We start from the raw sequence: 16,551 nt of genomic DNA, 5'->3' as shown, positions 1-16,551 counted from the left end.
TATATAAGCATATTCATTCTAGGATTTTAACTTAGAAAACATTCGAAGGGCATTCGTTTAAATAATACATCATTTCCGGTTCAAACATACAATCATATGTACAGAATGTGCTAATATTTGAAGTGAATGACATGTGACGTGGAACTGAATCATTCTTTAATATATGCCTCATGTCTTTATTGCATACTTATCAAACTATGCATACTATAGTTTACATGTATGATTACATCTATGATTTTATGGCACACAAGCATAATGGTAATTAAATTAGAATCCTTATCTAACCTGCTGGTTTTTGCTGCCGGCAGGCGGAAAGGAGAAGCAGAATCCAGCTTGAACCCCTTCCATAGCAACTGATGGCTTGCCGGCAAATTTATGCAATAATGCTTGTCTAATCCCTAAAGACATTAAAGTAGAATTACGCAAGAAATTCAGCTGCGACTGTAAAGGTCACAGAGACAATGATTTGTTAGTGATTACCTAGCTCTTTCATTGTGGCTATGGTAACCTTGGCTGCTGAGCGGGAATGTATATTCCTTTAAGATAAAAGGAGTTATGAGCGTTAATGAAACTACAAAATGAACAGTCAGTTCAGGATGTACAATATATGTTGCTATGCCAAGTAATGGTAAAAAGTAGCTAACCATTTAACCCCCAAAAGGGACTACGGATGAAAATTAGCCAGTGTTGGTTAAATCTGATGCATTTTACATATTGTATGTATTATTAATGTGCATTGTCCCTGATTGTGCTTGATTTCCAGTTACTCTCCAGTAGAAAGTCATGTTGCTACTCACACTGGCAAATCCAGTTCTTTAGATATTTCAAGTTGTTTTATAAAGACTTTTATCTGTTCATCACGCTCTTGAGTAGTATTTGAAAACCAGGGGGTAAAATCAAGACCAATCTGTGATGAGAAAAAAAATATTATCAAGCATATCACATTATGTAACATGTAGTAGGTGAACTACTATACTGAGACTGAAGATTTAAAAACAACATTAGAAATGTGAGGTATGATTTTCATGTTTTTTTTTCATTATTATCCTAATACCAATGGTTCTCAACCTTTTCGATTCCAAGGCCCTCCATTGTGTATAACAATATTTGAAGGTTCCATAACTTTGTAAGGATTTCAAAAAATTATTTTTCTTTACAATTTAAATTTTCTATGTTAGAAGATTTAGATTATGTATATATATTTTTAAGCTTGTCTCGCCTCATTGTAAATCATTTTAATCAAATTGATTACCCTTGGAATTTTGCTAAGGACTTTTTCTCACTTTTTCTTCACATTTAATTCATTTCACATTCCTTAAAATTACTTCTCTACTTTGTATATAAACAATGTAATCAAAATAAGCTGAATGTTTTATTTTTGTTTGGTGAGTGTTGAGACATTTCATTTAATATAATTATATAATATTATACAAATCCTGAGCAGTGTCTGTTGAAAATTGTCCAAAAAGATAATATCATATTTTACCTTCCCGACTGCAACAATATCATCTCTGTACTTCTGGAACAAAGAAAGGAATGGCTCCAGGTCCTGTTAAAACAATACTAATATTTTTGCACTAAAAGGTCACAATATAAGATATGAAGCCTTTCTTTCTGTGTCATGTTATGTTATATTCACCTGAATCTTGACACTATGCAAGTCTTGCCCTGATCCTTGAAGGGGATGAATGCCAAAACAAGGGGACACAAAACCAGGATAGCTATATCAAAAACATTAAATATTAGTAAAGCTGCATGTGTCCATTGCTGTGTAAGCATATGTGTGTGTGCAGCTGGAACAATGTCATTCCAAACACCACAGGAAACTCCTCAGTGAGAATGTTCTCATACAAAGCTTACGTTTTTGACAGCTGAATAACTTTCTCAAACTCACTGGCTCCCTCTGTAACTACCACCAGAGCTTTCACTCCAGCCTAAAATGACATTAATTAAACAGAAGAGGTCATTGTTGCAACATTAAAGTCAGCTTTTATTGATTTGTCTTCTTAGGATTGACAAAAGCTTACCTTTTTAGCTGTCAAAAGGACATCATCTATATCCTAGGGAAAAACCATTAACATAACTGAATATATAAACGAGATTTTCTGGCATTTTCTGTCCGTTCGGCGTCTTCACGATGGAGATCGGAACGGTTCTTCCGGTGAAGTGTTTCTCTCAGGGTTAGTTTCGTTGTAACACATTCTGCTTCCGTCTCCAGGATTTATTTTGAAAAGTAAGCGGCAGTCATGGAGGCAGATCGTGAGAGCGGGACAGATTTTAGAGTAAATGTCAAGTCGAAAAAACACGTTCGTGAACAGCTTGATAAGTATAAAGGCTTATTAAAAAAGTTTCTCGACGGCCAATCCAACATTTCTGAGGAAGACAAAGCTAAACTGCTGCAAGAAATGGTTGTGGTAAGTCTAGTAGAATAATAGAGTTTTTTTGTCTTTATCAAGTGTAACGTACTTGTTTTACCTCTTTTATCAATTATGGGAGTTATTTATGACATGGACGTCTGCTGTTGTTGCTGTGTATTTGTTTTTTTCATTTACATTATTTGTCTGTTTTATCATATAGAACTTTGAATTCACAGTCCAAGAAAATCTAGTTATTGGTGGCTTGTCCTGGGACGAGGTGTCAGAGGATTATTGTGAAGGTAAGTTACTGTCAGTTTCAGAGAACTCAGTACAATTTTTGCAAACCAAACCCAAGCCATGCCATTATTAACCATTACTTTGTATGTTCAGACTATGACAGCTCAATAAATGACATTCTGGATGAGAAAATAGTAGAGACCGCCTGCAAACGCAGCTCTTACCCAAAGCAAATACGCAACCAAGTTGTGCGATCATTAAGAGCAGAGAGGAAACTTCTGGTAAGACATGTTCATTTTCATATAGAATCAGAATCAGAATGAGCTTTATTGGCCAAGTATGTTTACACATACAAGGAATTTGTTGTAGTGACAGAAGCTCCACAGAGCAACAGAGAGACAGCAACAGGACAGGACACAGATAATAAAAGAATAATATCCAAATAGGCAATGTACAAAGCAGCAAAAACACAATATATAATATAGACAACTATGTATGTACAGGTGAAGTATGTGCAAATTAGAAATGAGAAAATAAAAATATGTGTGGTGAATGGATCATGTATTAATATATATATATATATATATATATATATATATATATATAAGAATCAATATTCAATTATTGAAAAAAAAAAAATTACAAACTTAAAATATTAGTTAAGATTAGTTTATCAGTAAAGATATTAGTCTTTATATTTGGAACTAATTATCTTTGGGAACACCCATAGCACTTAAAATTTTACTCCTGGCCACTAGATGTCACAATATATGATGTCTTTATTCTTTTACGATTTTGAAATTTTAGGTTTTCACCTCTGGCCACTAGATGTCATAATATATATGAAAATAAACTATTCTGTTTGCTGTAATTCCTGAGACACTGGATTAAAAAGGACTGTATACTTTGGTGTTTTTTCAGAGAACAGTTCAGTTTGATTTTTTTGGAAGACCTAAATGTTGTTGCGTGAATTTAGCTTATACGCTTTTTACTGTTCATCCATTATTTTAGGGTTTGTATGAACAGGCTGTGAAGCCTCAAGACCTAAAGCCAGACCCAGCTCAAGGTGTGTACGCCTTTCTTTTCTTAGCAGAAGTGCATAATTTGTACAACTGTGCGTTATGCAATGTTTGTTACTAGCTCTTAAATTTGTTTTTACAGGCACTGTCATCAGAAATGTATCAGCTGCTGCACCCTCAGTGTTCAAACAAGCCAGTACAGTTATGAGGGTATAAATCTATTTGAATTACTTTTATACAGTGCTTCTTGAATGCATGGTACTACATGCTTGTCCATTTTATTGTCTAATAATTTTAAGTATACCAGTGACATGAAAAGTCTCATTAGCATAGACAAAAAAGGATTTATTATTCTTAACATGCTCCATTTTCCTTCATTCTGTTCAGTCTCTGAAAAGTCTGAAGCAGGCAGCCGAGGGCTTGCGTCAAGTGCTTGACATGCAGCCTTCAGCAGAGTCGGTGGAAATCTACAGTGAAGTGTTTGGCAGCTCAGTAGGGGACGTCTGTCCAGACCTTCACCACAGGCTTCCCACCACCATCAAAAGAGCTGCGTCTGATTCAGAATACAGTGCAGATTATGTACCTGCTCCAAAAACCATCCAAATGACTGATGCAAATTAATGTGTATCTCTGTGTGTGTGTGTATATATCATTATGTGTGGGAATAGAGAAGGGCAGTATGGGAGTATTGTATTGACACCTGTTATTAGATAAATGTTTCATATAATGTAACTAAATATTCAAGAATTACTTTGTGCATATAGTTAAAAATGAAAAATAAGTGCTACACCAATTTCTTTTTCCATTACAATAAATTACTTTTTGGAGAACTATTGTGCTGATGTGGTCCAGGTTTATACCACAAGGTGTTGTTGGTCTACCAGTATTGGTTTCCAAAAAACAAATGAGCCAATTAAACAGGGCCATTTTTGTATCATAAGTGAACAATGATTAAAAAAAAAAAATTCTTAATGCATTTACAAATATTTTATATATAGGCCAATATCTTATAACTGCCTAAATGCATTAAGTAAACTGATTGAAAAGAATATCAGGATTAAATTCTACTTCTGATAAACTTACTATAGTGTCACTTTGAGCGCAAGACTAGAAATGGCCAAATTAACTGAAACTCATATTACCTTTTGTAATGCATAACTATATACGACCATAGACTAGTAACTTTTTTTTTTTACGTATTTAACCCCACTTTATTTTACTCATAGGGACTTTCATTGCCTGATTTAAAAAAAAAAAAAAAAAGCTTTCAGAAATCACCTATGCAAAATGGAAAAGAGTCATTTCGTGGAATGACCCAAACGCGTTAAAAATACAAAAACACTCACCGCCTGAAGTTATTGGGAGTTCTCGAGAGCACCACGTGACTTCAAAGAACATCCGCCGAAGGCATTTGCAAGAAATGTTACTGAGGGATGTTGACTGACAGTTTAAACATGCCTAAGTATGCGCTAATTAAAACGACATAATAGATTGCCTTAATTTTCCATAAAATTTAATAAACGGAAGTCTTGATTGTGTTCGTGCTCATTTGCACCTGTCATGTCACTTTTCAGTGCAACAAGTAACTTTACTCGAAATGATGCTCCAGCTTTACGGTTATTTCGAAAGAGTGAGGTATGTTATTTCTTTATTCTTGTTTAATTTTCTTTACATAATTACAAGTTTATAACCAAAAATAAAATTGTGCTTATAAGTACTAATGAACTTTATAACATGCATTCTCATCTTTCTGATCTGTGCCACCCAAAATGCTTTAGTGGTTTACTGTTTGTGATTTGTTCTGATGTAATGAGCTAATCCTGCACATTAATGTTCAGGAAACAACATATCATAACAACCATATCATATGATTGTGATCTCAGAGCTCTGATGATGACGAGAAAAGGTTGAAAAGAAGAGAAAAGAACCGAGTTGCTGCACAGAGGAGCCGCAAAAGACAAACTCAGAGAGCTGATGAGTTGCATGAGGTTTGCAAGTTGAACATTATATAGAATATAAAAGATGTTGATTTCAGCATTTGTACTTTTCAGTAAATTTGCAGGTGGAATGATTATTTGCCCCATGCAGACATGATGGTAATTGTGGGCAGACATTGGAAAATACATCAAATGCTCATTGATGCATATGATCGATGTGGTTTTTGACATACTTACATTTTCTGTAACCAGGCATATGAATGTCTGGAACAGGAGAACAGCCTGCTGAGGAAGGAAGTCCAGCTTTTGTTAGAGGAACAGCAACGCTTGACAGATGCCCTCAAAGCCCATGAGCCTTTGTGCCCTGTCTTGAACTGTGGTATGACCTCAACATCAAGGTCCGCAGGCACAATGTCACCTGAGTTTATGTCTAGATAGAGTCGCTTACGTTTGATGCTCATGATGTCCGAATTTCCATTTTAGGATAAATTAAGTATGCTTGTAATCATGCAAAGTATTTATGCATACTAGCAGCATGCAATTTTAATTTTTTTTTATTCCAAAATATTAACTTTTGAGTTCAGTATGCAGTGTTTTCTGTCAACATACAAGTGAATTATTAAGTCATGCTTGAAATTGCATTGTAACAGGTTATGTTCAGAATACAGGATCTTTGTAGTCATATGTTTGTTTTTCCAGGGTCAAACCTCACATGAATGCATCCAATATTTACTTTGATAGAGTCAATAACCACTAACTAAACCATCTGTTATACCACAGTTAGTTGGCTGTGAATGAACGGCGTGTGACAATGGACTTCTGCTTTATGAGAGCCAATCTGACCAAAATACCAGAGGTTAGTTTCAAAACTCTGTGACGGCAGGTTTATGTCTGCATAATATTATTAAGTACTATTAAAATTAACCATAACAGCTTAATTCAAATGTTAGTGTTACGTTTCTGTCTTGCTTAATCATGTTTTGCTGTTGGAGTGTATTGTAAATATTAGAAAAATAAACAATTATTTAAAAAAAAAAAATGACTCTGTTTATTCACTCTGTGACGGTCATGCAGATTGAAATCCAGTAATTACTCAAATTGAAATAGTCATACAATTTCTAATAAAATGAGGTCACCTAATCAGAAAAAGGACCCGGATGTATAGTTTTTTCTCATTTGTGTTGAAACCATATCTGGGGGTGGTTGCGGTAAGATGATGGTTAGATTTTTTTTCTTGAATGTATCACTTCCTTAAACCTCTGTAGACTTACCTTCCAAACCAGTGCAGGGTACACACTTCTACATTTCTCTTCCAGTTTTCTCTTCTCTTCTGAAAAGTCCTAGAGCTCAACACAAATCTGTTGACTTTCGTTTTAAAACTCTAAAGCCAAAAAGCACTGTCAGAGAATGTTAAAAAACAAATATCATGAAACAGCTCATTTTAGTATATTCATTGTAATTGTTTATTCTAGCAGAAATGCAATTCTTCAGAAAAGTGTAAAGCATATAGTTTCCACAGAAAATAAAATTGCTTTAGTTGGGGCTTGACAAAATTTATGCAGCACACAAGTTTTAAACGCAGTTTTGTATTTCAGAGCAATTGCAACAATGCATTGCTTTATAGTAGTGCATATGAGTCTTCTAGTAGTTGTATGGTGTGGGAGAAATTGTATAAATGCAAATGAAAATGAATGTAACACCAGAATAAACTTTCCAGCCACAAAGGTCTGTAAAAATGTGTTCCTTGGATGATTTTTGATTTTGGAGCAGTATAGAGAGAGAGAGAAATGCATTAATTCATTATTTTTATTTTATTTTATTTTTTTACATAAGAAGTAGCCTACATATCAGAAGTACATAAACATATGTTGGACAAAGGGAGGTCTTGCAGTCAAAATGTTGAGAACCAGTGCATTAGTCATAAATACAGTACATACATAGGCTACATATATTTAACAATTGGCTACTGTTATCTCTGCTTCAAAGGTTACATATTTTTTTGTTTCCTTGATTTGGTGCAGTATTACAAAACATCTGCAACGTTCGCATCAATGAAATATTAGCTGCATCAGTACAAGCAAAATGAGAGTCCAGTGCATGTCCTGCAACTCAGCGTCTATTGTTGTTATAACTGTAATAATAATGTGTAGATAATGGATAAGGTCTAAAACGTCTGTTGTAAAAACGGTATGTTTAGCCTTCGGACTTTCTGCGTATTTACCCTGCTGAAAAAACAATAGAAACCATCACAGAAATTCAAATGCTTTCCACTACAAATACCAGCACAAACCAGGATTTATTGGTTTTAACAAGCCACTAATAGAAGTTGACCAATTACAGTAGAAACCCACAGGGTCCATTACTATATCCATTAAAACCAATACAATTCCCATCATAACCAGTACAACCATTACAAATTTTGTGGTGGTGTCTATTGTTTATTTCAGCAGGGTACATATAGTATGATGGCATGTGCTTCATAAGCTGATGAGGCTTCTGTTTTGTGGCCTACAATTCATTGATTGTTATGCCCTCTGGTGGATACATTACTATTCTACTTGCATTAAATAAATTTTTTTGACGTATTTTAATTATAAACTCTTTATAATTAGGTTATATCTTGGCCTATATATTTTATAATAAATAGATTACATTTATATGTACATCTACTGAAAATAGACATAGCTGCTTTAAATGATAGTTATAATAAATGTAGTTTTAATTATCTGTAATGTACACTGAATGAAAGCCATCAGATTGTATATGGCGGTGTCATTGATATTTCCTAGAGATCGTGTGTTTTCTAAAATCTCCGGTTGGGTCAGAGCTGTAAATATTTCTTCTTGTCACTACACGAAAATAAAAGGAAGTAGAGAAGACTATCATAAACTGTTTAGCATTGCCTTTAAAGTGCACATATTTTGAAATCTGAATAGAGGAGCATATAAATGCTCATTGTGTACTGGGAAATTAGGGGTGTGTCTTAAACAGAAAATAAAATCTGTTATGGTAACTTTTCCTTCCTGATCTGTAAGTTCCTGGTAGGGACAGTAGGTGGTTGCCCTGGCATCTCAAAACTATTGGAAACCTTACAGGAACTTAAAGAAGAATGTGGACCTTGAAGTTTTCATTGAACCTACACTTCCTTGAGCTCCCCCAAAGTAAAAAAAAAAAAAAAAAAAGGGACATTTCCATTGTACTGGCAGGGAAGTGGTCTAGGGACCAGGCATCCTCAAATCTGGCCCACTCCTGCAGAGTTTAGCTCTAACCCGAATCAAACACACCTGAGCATGCTGATCAGAGTCCTCAAGATCATTAGAAAATCACAGGCAGGTGAGTTTGATCAGGGTTGGAGCTAAACTCTGCGGCAGACTAGACCTCCAGGGAAAGATTTGAGGAACACTGTTCTAGACTGTTCCCTAAATGCATTCATCGTTAATCTATGCACCCTGAGGGAAAACTAATTAAACATGAGGTCTGTAATATACACTACAGGACTGTCATTCAAAATACTTTTTCCTGGCTGAGTAAAGCATAACATTTTGTTTCAGGTTGTTGTTTTTTTCCCATTATAATATACCCCTAATAGTGTATTATAATAGTAATGGCCAGATGAACACCTGCCAATCAAGTTCCATAGGCATAGGTTTGTAATATGTCATCATTAAAATGACATTTTTCCTGAATGAGTCAAACATTCCAATGATCTTACAGGTTAAGAACCTGTCAGTCGTGAATGCGTGACATCAAAACTTTAAAATCATTACAATGTTTAAATGTTATGCCATCGATGTTTGAAATAGCATTACAACACCCTGTTTGACATCTGTAGATTCCATTGCAACAGTTTTAATGCTTTCACCATAATGTGAAGTTTCCACTGATTGCTTTATTGCCAAGGGCCGTGACTATGTTGGTTCATATTCAGGCAGGGCAAAGTGCATTTGCGTTATGATGAAAGTCAGGTCATAATGTTAGGAATCTGGGTTTGGTTTCTAAAAAAGCTTGTTTTTATTACGCATTATATACAGTATGTATATAGATATATAAAATATATTAGTGCTGTCAAACGATTAATCGTGATTAATCGCATCCAAAATAAAAGTTTTCTTTACATAATATGTGTGTGTGTACTGTGTATATTTATTATTTATATGTAAATACACACACACTTGCATGTATATATTTCAGAAAAATGTGTTTTGTATATTAAATATATTTATATATAATATAAATATATGCATGTAAATACATGTAAATATTTTCAAAATATATACTGTATGTGTGTCTATTTATATATACATAATAAATATACACAGGACACACACGTATCCTATTATGTAAACAAAAACCTTTATTTTGGATGCGATTAATCGTTTGACAGCACTAATATATATATATATACACACACACACACACACACACACACACACACACACACAGTGTATTATATGTATATTATTATATTATGTGTATAATTTTATATCATTTTAAAAATATCAAGTCCCATATTATGTATTCTATATGCTGATCATTTAGTTCCAAGTTGTAATCTGTATCTGGTTGGATAGTTTTGATCATAAATAGTGATTCATTGCACTGATTGGGAAACAAATGTGAACAAAGAATGCTTAGTTCCTGGTGATGATAATACAGTGTTTCATGTTTATGGGCATATATATGTTTTCAGAAAAGAGGTGGAAGTTATCCGAGAGTCATTTCTTAGAGTTTATTATCACATGTCTGACACCAGTCTGCATCAGCAGTGATGAAGCAATGAGCAGTGACTTGATTGCCCCATAAATATATATATTTTTTTATTTAAGGGATGTGTGACTCAAATTCAAACTAAACCGGAGAATATAGCAAATAAAATGGCCAAAAGGGACTGTTTTTATTGTGGTTCAAAGAAAGGGTAGAGTACAAAGCAATGATGGCACATCATGCAATGAAAGATTCCAAAGCTTTTTATTAACAAAAAAGATGGTCTATGCCTATAAGATTTAAGATTTAAAGCACATCTGACTCTGGTAGAGAATTCCAACCTTGGAAACAGGTGTTTGTTTGTTAATATAGTCAGTTATTAAGATTAAAGGCTATTTTCATGGCAAGGTTAAATTACTTTAATATAAAAGTACACAAAAATAGCCCTTAAAATGTCACAACAAAAAACAAATAATATCTTTCAATATGACATTTGATATAAATTCTAAAAAGAATTTAACTTAAAAAGAAAAAAGAAAATCCATTAAAAGTTGCATTAAATTACACTTTTAAATTACAACCAATAAGCAGTGTCTATGTGTGCATGTTTTTGTTTTTTTATCACAAAGTTCTCATAGATGTTAAAATGGTACTTTCAGGTCCTGTACAGCCATACTTACAGTTTTGAATATTTAACTATGAAATAGTTTTAAAAATCAAACCAATGAGTTTGGTAGCAATTATTCAGAATTCGAAATATTTCCCTCTTTCTTTCCTTAAAAAGGGGAGTTACCAAAACTCGGTTACCGCCACTGCTAAGAGTTCTTTGGCAGCTTTGTTCTTTCCGAGGAATTTCAGGAGGGTTTTAAGATTATTATCTTCTGGTTGCAATTCCCACGTTTAATCAGTTCCAAACCATAATAATAATACATGTTTCCCTTGTACGAAATCCACCCATCTTCAAAAATAATCATTGAAATCAGCAGAACATGCTGAATCATTGCTCTCTGGCAGGATGAACTCGATCAACCTCAGGGTTACAATCAGCACGTCTCTCAGGTTATACATGTGCAGACTTGCCCTACCGCAAATGTCTCAGCACAACCATAAATGGTGCTGGTTTTTGAGCACATCAAATACACTTTGTAACAATGTAACAATGTTTTGGTGTTTTACCTCATCTGAGGTTATCAGCTTAATTCAATTGTATTTAATCACATCTGACTTGAATAAAACCAGCACAGAATGACTCAATTGCAAGTGGTATAGCTTTTTATTAATAAAGTATCAAAAACAAACAGACAATCAAAATAAAGCCATACATGAATGTTACAGGCCATTATATTCTCAATCATGGCTTTTGGTAGCAATTGCACCTGAACACTTTGACATGGATACCAGTGACGTGATGAATTCTGGTTTAACCACAAATAGAAAGCATAGCTTTGTTTTCATTACACATTTAATGTCAGTAGTACCACATTTTGTGGCATGCCTGTTTGAACAAATACAAAAACAAAAAAGGAAACAAGCTACCTGACGCCTGCGTCACTTAACCTTTCAGTACATGACAGAACATAAACTTAAACTATGCTCAAAAACATATGGGAGAAGTTTGTGAAAAAAAATCAGGGGTTTTCCTCGGTTTAGCAGAAATTAGTGATACTTTAGTACACCTTTCTGCAATATTAAGAAATGCAGTCACAGGGCCTGATCAGATGTCTTGTGGTATGTGTTTCTTCACTAATAACATGGTGTGACACTAAAACGGCTTGACACGTGATCTAAGAACATAGCCAGACAATTAATAAGAGCTTTACTTCAAGTTTTTTTTCTTTAGGACATGCCCAGCCAACAAAAATATATTCTAAGAACATTTGGCAAAAATTCTCTATGTTATTTCTGAATAAACTAAAAACAAATATGCAAATGTTAGAGAAAACATTAAGGCAAATCATGCTCTAAACCATTTGTAAGCATTACGTTTGAATGTTCTCTGAATGCTATGAAACAAGTAGTAAGCAGTAACGTTAAAAAAAATGGAAAAAAGTCCAACTAAAACGTTTCAGAAAAAAAGACATTACAGGATGGTGCTAACATCAAATAAATTTCCATTCTATTAACGTTACTGGACATTTGCTCTTAACGTTTCCAGAACATTAGCCTCAGTTTTGAGAACATTTCCTGTTAGCTGGGAGTGTAGAGGTTTGTGTATCTAGACAATAACAACACACAGCTACAGTATATGAAAAATGCAACATCAGAAAACAAGTATGTCCTTGCTAATAGCACAAAAACACTTTTTTTTTTTTTTTTACAGACCTAAACTTTAATGCAGACCTTCCTGCACACAGCATTGTAGCAACAACATAGCCATTCGGTTGAGGTGATAACAGACAGGCTTTGAAGAGGAGTAGAAATTTCCTTGTAAGTAACGTGCGGGACACCTCATCGTCTCAAAGTCCACTCTGCGTCAACTTCCCTGTTATTTGATCTGTTTATTTAATGTGAATTTCCTGTAATATATATATAAATATATATAGACCAAGTCCTGAGAGATTAGTAGCAGCTTGAAATACTTCATGTCGCATATTAGGTGGACACTTAACAAGGCAGAGGCCAAAGATAAATATGTAACTAAACTAAACAACTTCATCACCCTGTATGTCTTGCCAGTAAGTCAAAAAGATACACGCAAATACTCCATTTATTTCCTCTCACTAGAATAGTACTTGCTGTCAAACACACCGCCAGGGTTTCATTTAACCAACAAGCTGATAAATAAATGAAATCATGTTGTTCTAGCATCAACATGACATCAGGCTTTGGTGCATACAAAAAGCATATCGTGTTAAACATACGTACAATTACGAACACTTTTAAATAAGAGAAAAATGCATCGAACGTCCTTCAACACTTTAGTGCTTTAACAGTCTCTTTCAGTGTACATCAGACCGACCTTGACTGGCAGCCTTTCAGGCACCCGTCTTTAGTCCTTTATAACGTGGGCGAACCTTCCAGTGCTCCTTGGCAAGGACTGCCGAACCATTAGCTTCTTGTCTGTACAGTTTGGGATTTAGAGATGCCCACAGCTAGTTGGTATTGAGGTGTGCATTGGTCCACTTGTGATAAGATTCAGACCCTGCAGGGTGGTCTCTTTAAATTGCTGGATGAAGAGCTTCCTCTCGTCTTCAGGGGTCTGGCCGTTCTGAGCTCGGACGATACAGGTGGGCCTATGCAGGTTGAGCATGTAAACTAGTTGCTGCTTTTGGTTCTTCAACTCCTCAATCTGGGCTTTCAACTCGGCATTGATGGACTCCAACTTCTCTGACTCCTGAATTAAAAGGAAAGCCATTTATAAAATACATATGAGTTTAAAATTCAAGACGTACTATTTTGGAAATTTTCAAACATTTCAAATAATTAATATAAATAAATAATTTAAAAAACTTAATTTAATATATTTTGAATATATATATATAATAAAATATATAAATAACATTAAAAATATTTTAAATTAAACTTGTATAATATATATAATTACCTGTTGTAAAATGTCTGTTTTCTCTTTTTTCTTGTTTCGGCATTTTGCTGCTGCAATTTTGTTTCTCTCCCTCCTTCTTTTTCTCCTTTCACCCTCCTCTGGAGTGACCTGAAATTACAAAATTTATCACATATGTTCAGATATACCTACATTGCGTACTAAATATTGATTTCATGAAAGCTGAAGCCGCCTAATGATTCTGAATTGGGTCCACAAGTGGATGAACAAGTGAATTGTGCAAGCATGGCTTTTCTGCATGCGTGTTACTCAATATAACTCATGTGAAATACAAGAAATCACATTTGATTCAATGTTCTAACTGTAAATGAGTGGTTCTCACCTCCCGCTTCATCACAGGTAGTTCAGTGGGGCAGTCTGTGTTCATACACGCTCGGTCAGTGGTCAGGGTGCTCATGCCGTTGGACAGGCGTTTGTTTTGGATGGCGTACCGGAGCTCCTCTTTCACTAATGGAGTGAAGTTGGTGAAGTCGTCCAGTGTGAGTGAGCCGGGCGGGGAGAGGCAGGGTACCAAAGCAGACGCACTGATCTCCGACGGACCCAAACCAGGATACTGAAGCATCATTCCGAAATCTAAAACATTTGAAGCAAGATTTAAATCATGGTCTTAATATGGAAACTGGATCATAGTAAACTTTCTGAAGTCATTTACGAACTCTACCCCCTTCTCTAAAAATTATTAGACTACTAACTTTTTACAGTTAATTCAGCAATGTAATAAAAATGTCAACATGCTACAGTGAAAAACTATTTTAAATCTGAAAAAATACATTAAAAACAATACATGTAATTTAACAATAAATGTAAAGTAGTATTTCAGAAATAAAAAGTATGAATAATTGTATTAAATATATGCATATATTTATGATCTATTATAAACAATTTAGGTTTTCATTCATAATGGAGAAAATATCATATTTAACAAGGTAATAAACATACTGCTAAAATATGTTTAGATATTGTTATATTAATAAATCCCCTTATGATTTAGTGAGTAAGGAGTATGTCCATTCTTATTTTGTTTAGTAAATTAAATAATTATAGTATTATTTTAATGTTGTCTATTGTTACCCTTATGGTGTTTGATGTATATAAAACTATATCTTTATATTGTTATTATTTATAAACAGTTGCTAGAATAGCAAATAGTTAATTTTTCATAAGTTTAAAATCATTTGGCTTTCAATTTTACATTTCAGATTTTAAGTTAGTATTAAAATACAAGTTAGTATATTAAAAATATACACTGTGCTATCATATAATGATTTAACATCATCACAATATGTTATTTTAGGGTATTTTTTAGGTTCTGGCAACAGTTGTCTATATATTGCATATACATTGAAGTTAGATATAACTAATAGGCCCAGATGATGACATGTTTTATTCTTTTATTTAAATGGTATGTGATTACATTCAACTAGCCTACTCGAATTATTTGTAAAATATATATATATATATATGTTCTACTTGTATACATTGCAGGTCTACAATCCTAATCAGTTCCGTTGAAATCATATTTTTTAACTGTTTACACGTTAATCCGGTTACCATGAAATCTCTATATCAGTCGTTAAAGTAAATTATGATTGTCGTAAATATTTTTTACAGTCGGCAATAACGATTCGCCAACAGAAGCACATAAAATTAACAGTTATCCAAATATTTCAACATAAGTTACAGTTACAGCAACCCAGTTCCGCAATATTCTAGAGGACTTAGACTATGATAAGATAATTAAATACAATAAAACAGCATACCAGATTACATTATGACTAATAAGTACGATCGCTTGACGCAAAAACACAATTGTATCGAAATCAGTCACTGGCTGAGTTTATGTATTAGATCAAACCGTAGACATGTTCTAGAACGATTACAACGAACCCCATAAATAACAATGTTGTCACTCACCTTGTTTTGACTGAATAACGCGCGTGTTGTGATGCTCTCCTCCGACCGGAGTGTTCTCGCGCTCAGCTGGTAAAGATACAGTTGTCGCCGGCTCGTTGCATCACCCCTTTTTATGGCTGGAGGACGTGAACTACTACGGGGGGCGGGGCGAGTGACGTCACCCTATTTATAGTATCAAGAATGCTGTCTTTGCGATGATGCAATCAGGCAACCCTCTGTGCGCACCATAACTGGGCAAGCTCAGCCCCCTCCCTCCCCGGACTATGGAGGAATCGAAGTCGTAGCCTGACATGTTAACCTAATGAGCAAATAAAGACATACCCGTGTAATGACATGGGATCTCTGGTATGCTCTAGTGTAATGTACTGAATGGTTGTGAAAAAAGACATGGGAGAGGAGAGATTGACTAGCTAAGTCGGTCAGAATGAGACCAGAAAATCACTCTCACTCTGTTAAACACACTCGTACTTTGTCTGTTAATGGAGAATTGTATGAAGATGGAGAGATGATCCCAAGGTCAGTGTGTTGCTGTCTTTTATTAAGTCCATGGGTGATCATTTGCTTTTGCACATCCACCATTAATGTTTTCACCATTGAACATCTTAATGCACTGTAAAAAAAAAAGAAAAGTTGAGCCAACTTCAAATTTCAAGGCAACCAGCTTCACCAGATTTTTGACTTTTCTCAACTTCTTGTTTTACGTTTATACAACAAAAAGTTGAGAACTTTCCTAAGAAATAAGTTGAGAACACTCAAAAATGTGCTGAAGCTGGTTGCCTTAAAATTTTAAGTTGGCTCAACTTTTTTTTTTTTTTCACAGT

General features: G+C 34.4%; 4 protein-coding genes across 5 annotated transcripts; 2 read left to right on the top strand and 2 right to left on the bottom strand.

Moving 5' to 3' along the window:
* Positions 1–276: 276 nt before the first annotated feature.
* Positions 277–2,248, bottom strand: LOC306880385 (putative deoxyribonuclease tatdn3; the record flags this gene model as incomplete). The annotated part of the gene is made up of 8 exons (XM_079433878.1): positions 277–398; positions 481–536; positions 798–907; positions 1,487–1,549; positions 1,640–1,721; positions 1,861–1,934; positions 2,028–2,060; positions 2,243–2,248. The coding sequence occupies 8 exons, from the start codon at positions 2,246–2,248 to the stop codon at positions 277–279; spliced, it is 546 nt and encodes a 181-aa protein (XP_079290004.1).
* On the top strand, positions 2,174–4,442 carry LOC306879883 (kinetochore-associated protein NSL1 homolog). Its single transcript, XM_079433111.1, has 6 exons — positions 2,174–2,414; positions 2,578–2,656; positions 2,748–2,875; positions 3,606–3,660; positions 3,756–3,823; positions 4,001–4,442. The coding sequence occupies exons 1-6, from the start codon at positions 2,247–2,249 to the stop codon at positions 4,232–4,234; spliced, it is 732 nt and encodes a 243-aa protein (XP_079289237.1). The 5' UTR covers positions 2,174–2,246; the 3' UTR covers positions 4,235–4,442.
* A 532-nt stretch (positions 4,443–4,974) lies between these two features.
* On the top strand, positions 4,975–6,577 carry LOC306880589 (basic leucine zipper transcriptional factor ATF-like 3). Of its 2 annotated transcripts, XM_079434203.1 has the most exons (4): positions 4,975–5,075; positions 5,188–5,248; positions 5,497–5,601; positions 5,803–6,577. In XM_079434203.1, exons 1-4 carry the CDS (start codon positions 5,047–5,049, stop codon positions 5,986–5,988), a joined length of 381 nt encoding a protein of 126 aa, XP_079290329.1. In that variant the 5' UTR covers positions 4,975–5,046; the 3' UTR covers positions 5,989–6,577. The 2 variants fall into 2 exon arrangements, with proteins under 2 accessions (XP_079290329.1, XP_079290328.1); XM_079434202.1 differs by having other exon boundaries at positions 5,063–5,248; positions 5,803–6,008.
* Positions 6,578–11,510: 4,933 nt separating this feature from the next.
* On the bottom strand, positions 11,511–15,826 carry LOC306880121 (cyclic AMP-dependent transcription factor ATF-3-like). Its single transcript, XM_079433441.1, has 4 exons — positions 15,731–15,826; positions 14,139–14,389; positions 13,799–13,906; positions 11,511–13,588 (listed from the first exon to the last, which is right to left on the bottom strand). The coding sequence occupies exons 2-4, from the start codon at positions 14,379–14,381 to the stop codon at positions 13,331–13,333; spliced, it is 609 nt and encodes a 202-aa protein (XP_079289567.1). The 5' UTR covers positions 14,382–14,389; positions 15,731–15,826; the 3' UTR covers positions 11,511–13,330.
* Between the last annotated feature and the right edge of the window lie 725 nt (positions 15,827–16,551).

The sequence above is a fragment of the Barbus barbus genome (genome assembly GCF_936440315.1).
Source record: "Barbus barbus genome assembly, chromosome: 14".
Classification (NCBI taxonomy): Eukaryota; Metazoa; Chordata; class Actinopteri; order Cypriniformes; family Cyprinidae; genus Barbus; species Barbus barbus.
The sequence above is the reverse complement of the archived record's forward strand: the minus strand, read 5'-3'. Positions and strand labels throughout refer to the sequence as shown.

Bases quoted from the DNA above. Each gene is read 5' to 3' on its own strand.
- LOC306880589 (XM_079434203.1), top strand. From the start codon at position 5,047: ATGTTGACTGACAGTTTAAACATGCCTAA. The intron at 5,076-5,187 runs GTATGCGCTAAT...GTCACTTTTCAG, and splicing joins GACAGTTTAAACATGCCTAA to TGCAACAAGTAACTTTACTC. The intron at 5,249-5,496 runs GTATGTTATTTC...TTGTGATCTCAG, and splicing joins GGTTATTTCGAAAGAGTGAG to AGCTCTGATGATGACGAGAA.
- LOC306879883 (XM_079433111.1), top strand. From the start codon at position 2,247: ATGGAGGCAGATCGTGAGAGCGGGACAGATTTTAGAGTAAATGTCAAG. The intron at 2,415-2,577 runs GTAAGTCTAGTA...TTTATCATATAG, and splicing joins TGCTGCAAGAAATGGTTGTG to AACTTTGAATTCACAGTCCA. The intron at 2,876-3,605 runs GTAAGACATGTT...CCATTATTTTAG, and splicing joins GAGCAGAGAGGAAACTTCTG to GGTTTGTATGAACAGGCTGT.
- LOC306880121 (XM_079433441.1), bottom strand. From the start codon at position 14,381: ATGATGCTTCAGTATCCTGGTTTGGGTCCGTCGGAGATCAGTGCGTCT. The intron at 13,907-14,138 runs GTGAGAACCACT...TTGTAATTTCAG, and splicing joins TACCTGTGATGAAGCGGGAG to GTCACTCCAGAGGAGGGTGA. The intron at 13,589-13,798 runs GTAATTATATAT...CTTTTAATTCAG, and splicing joins AAACAGACATTTTACAACAG to GAGTCAGAGAAGTTGGAGTC.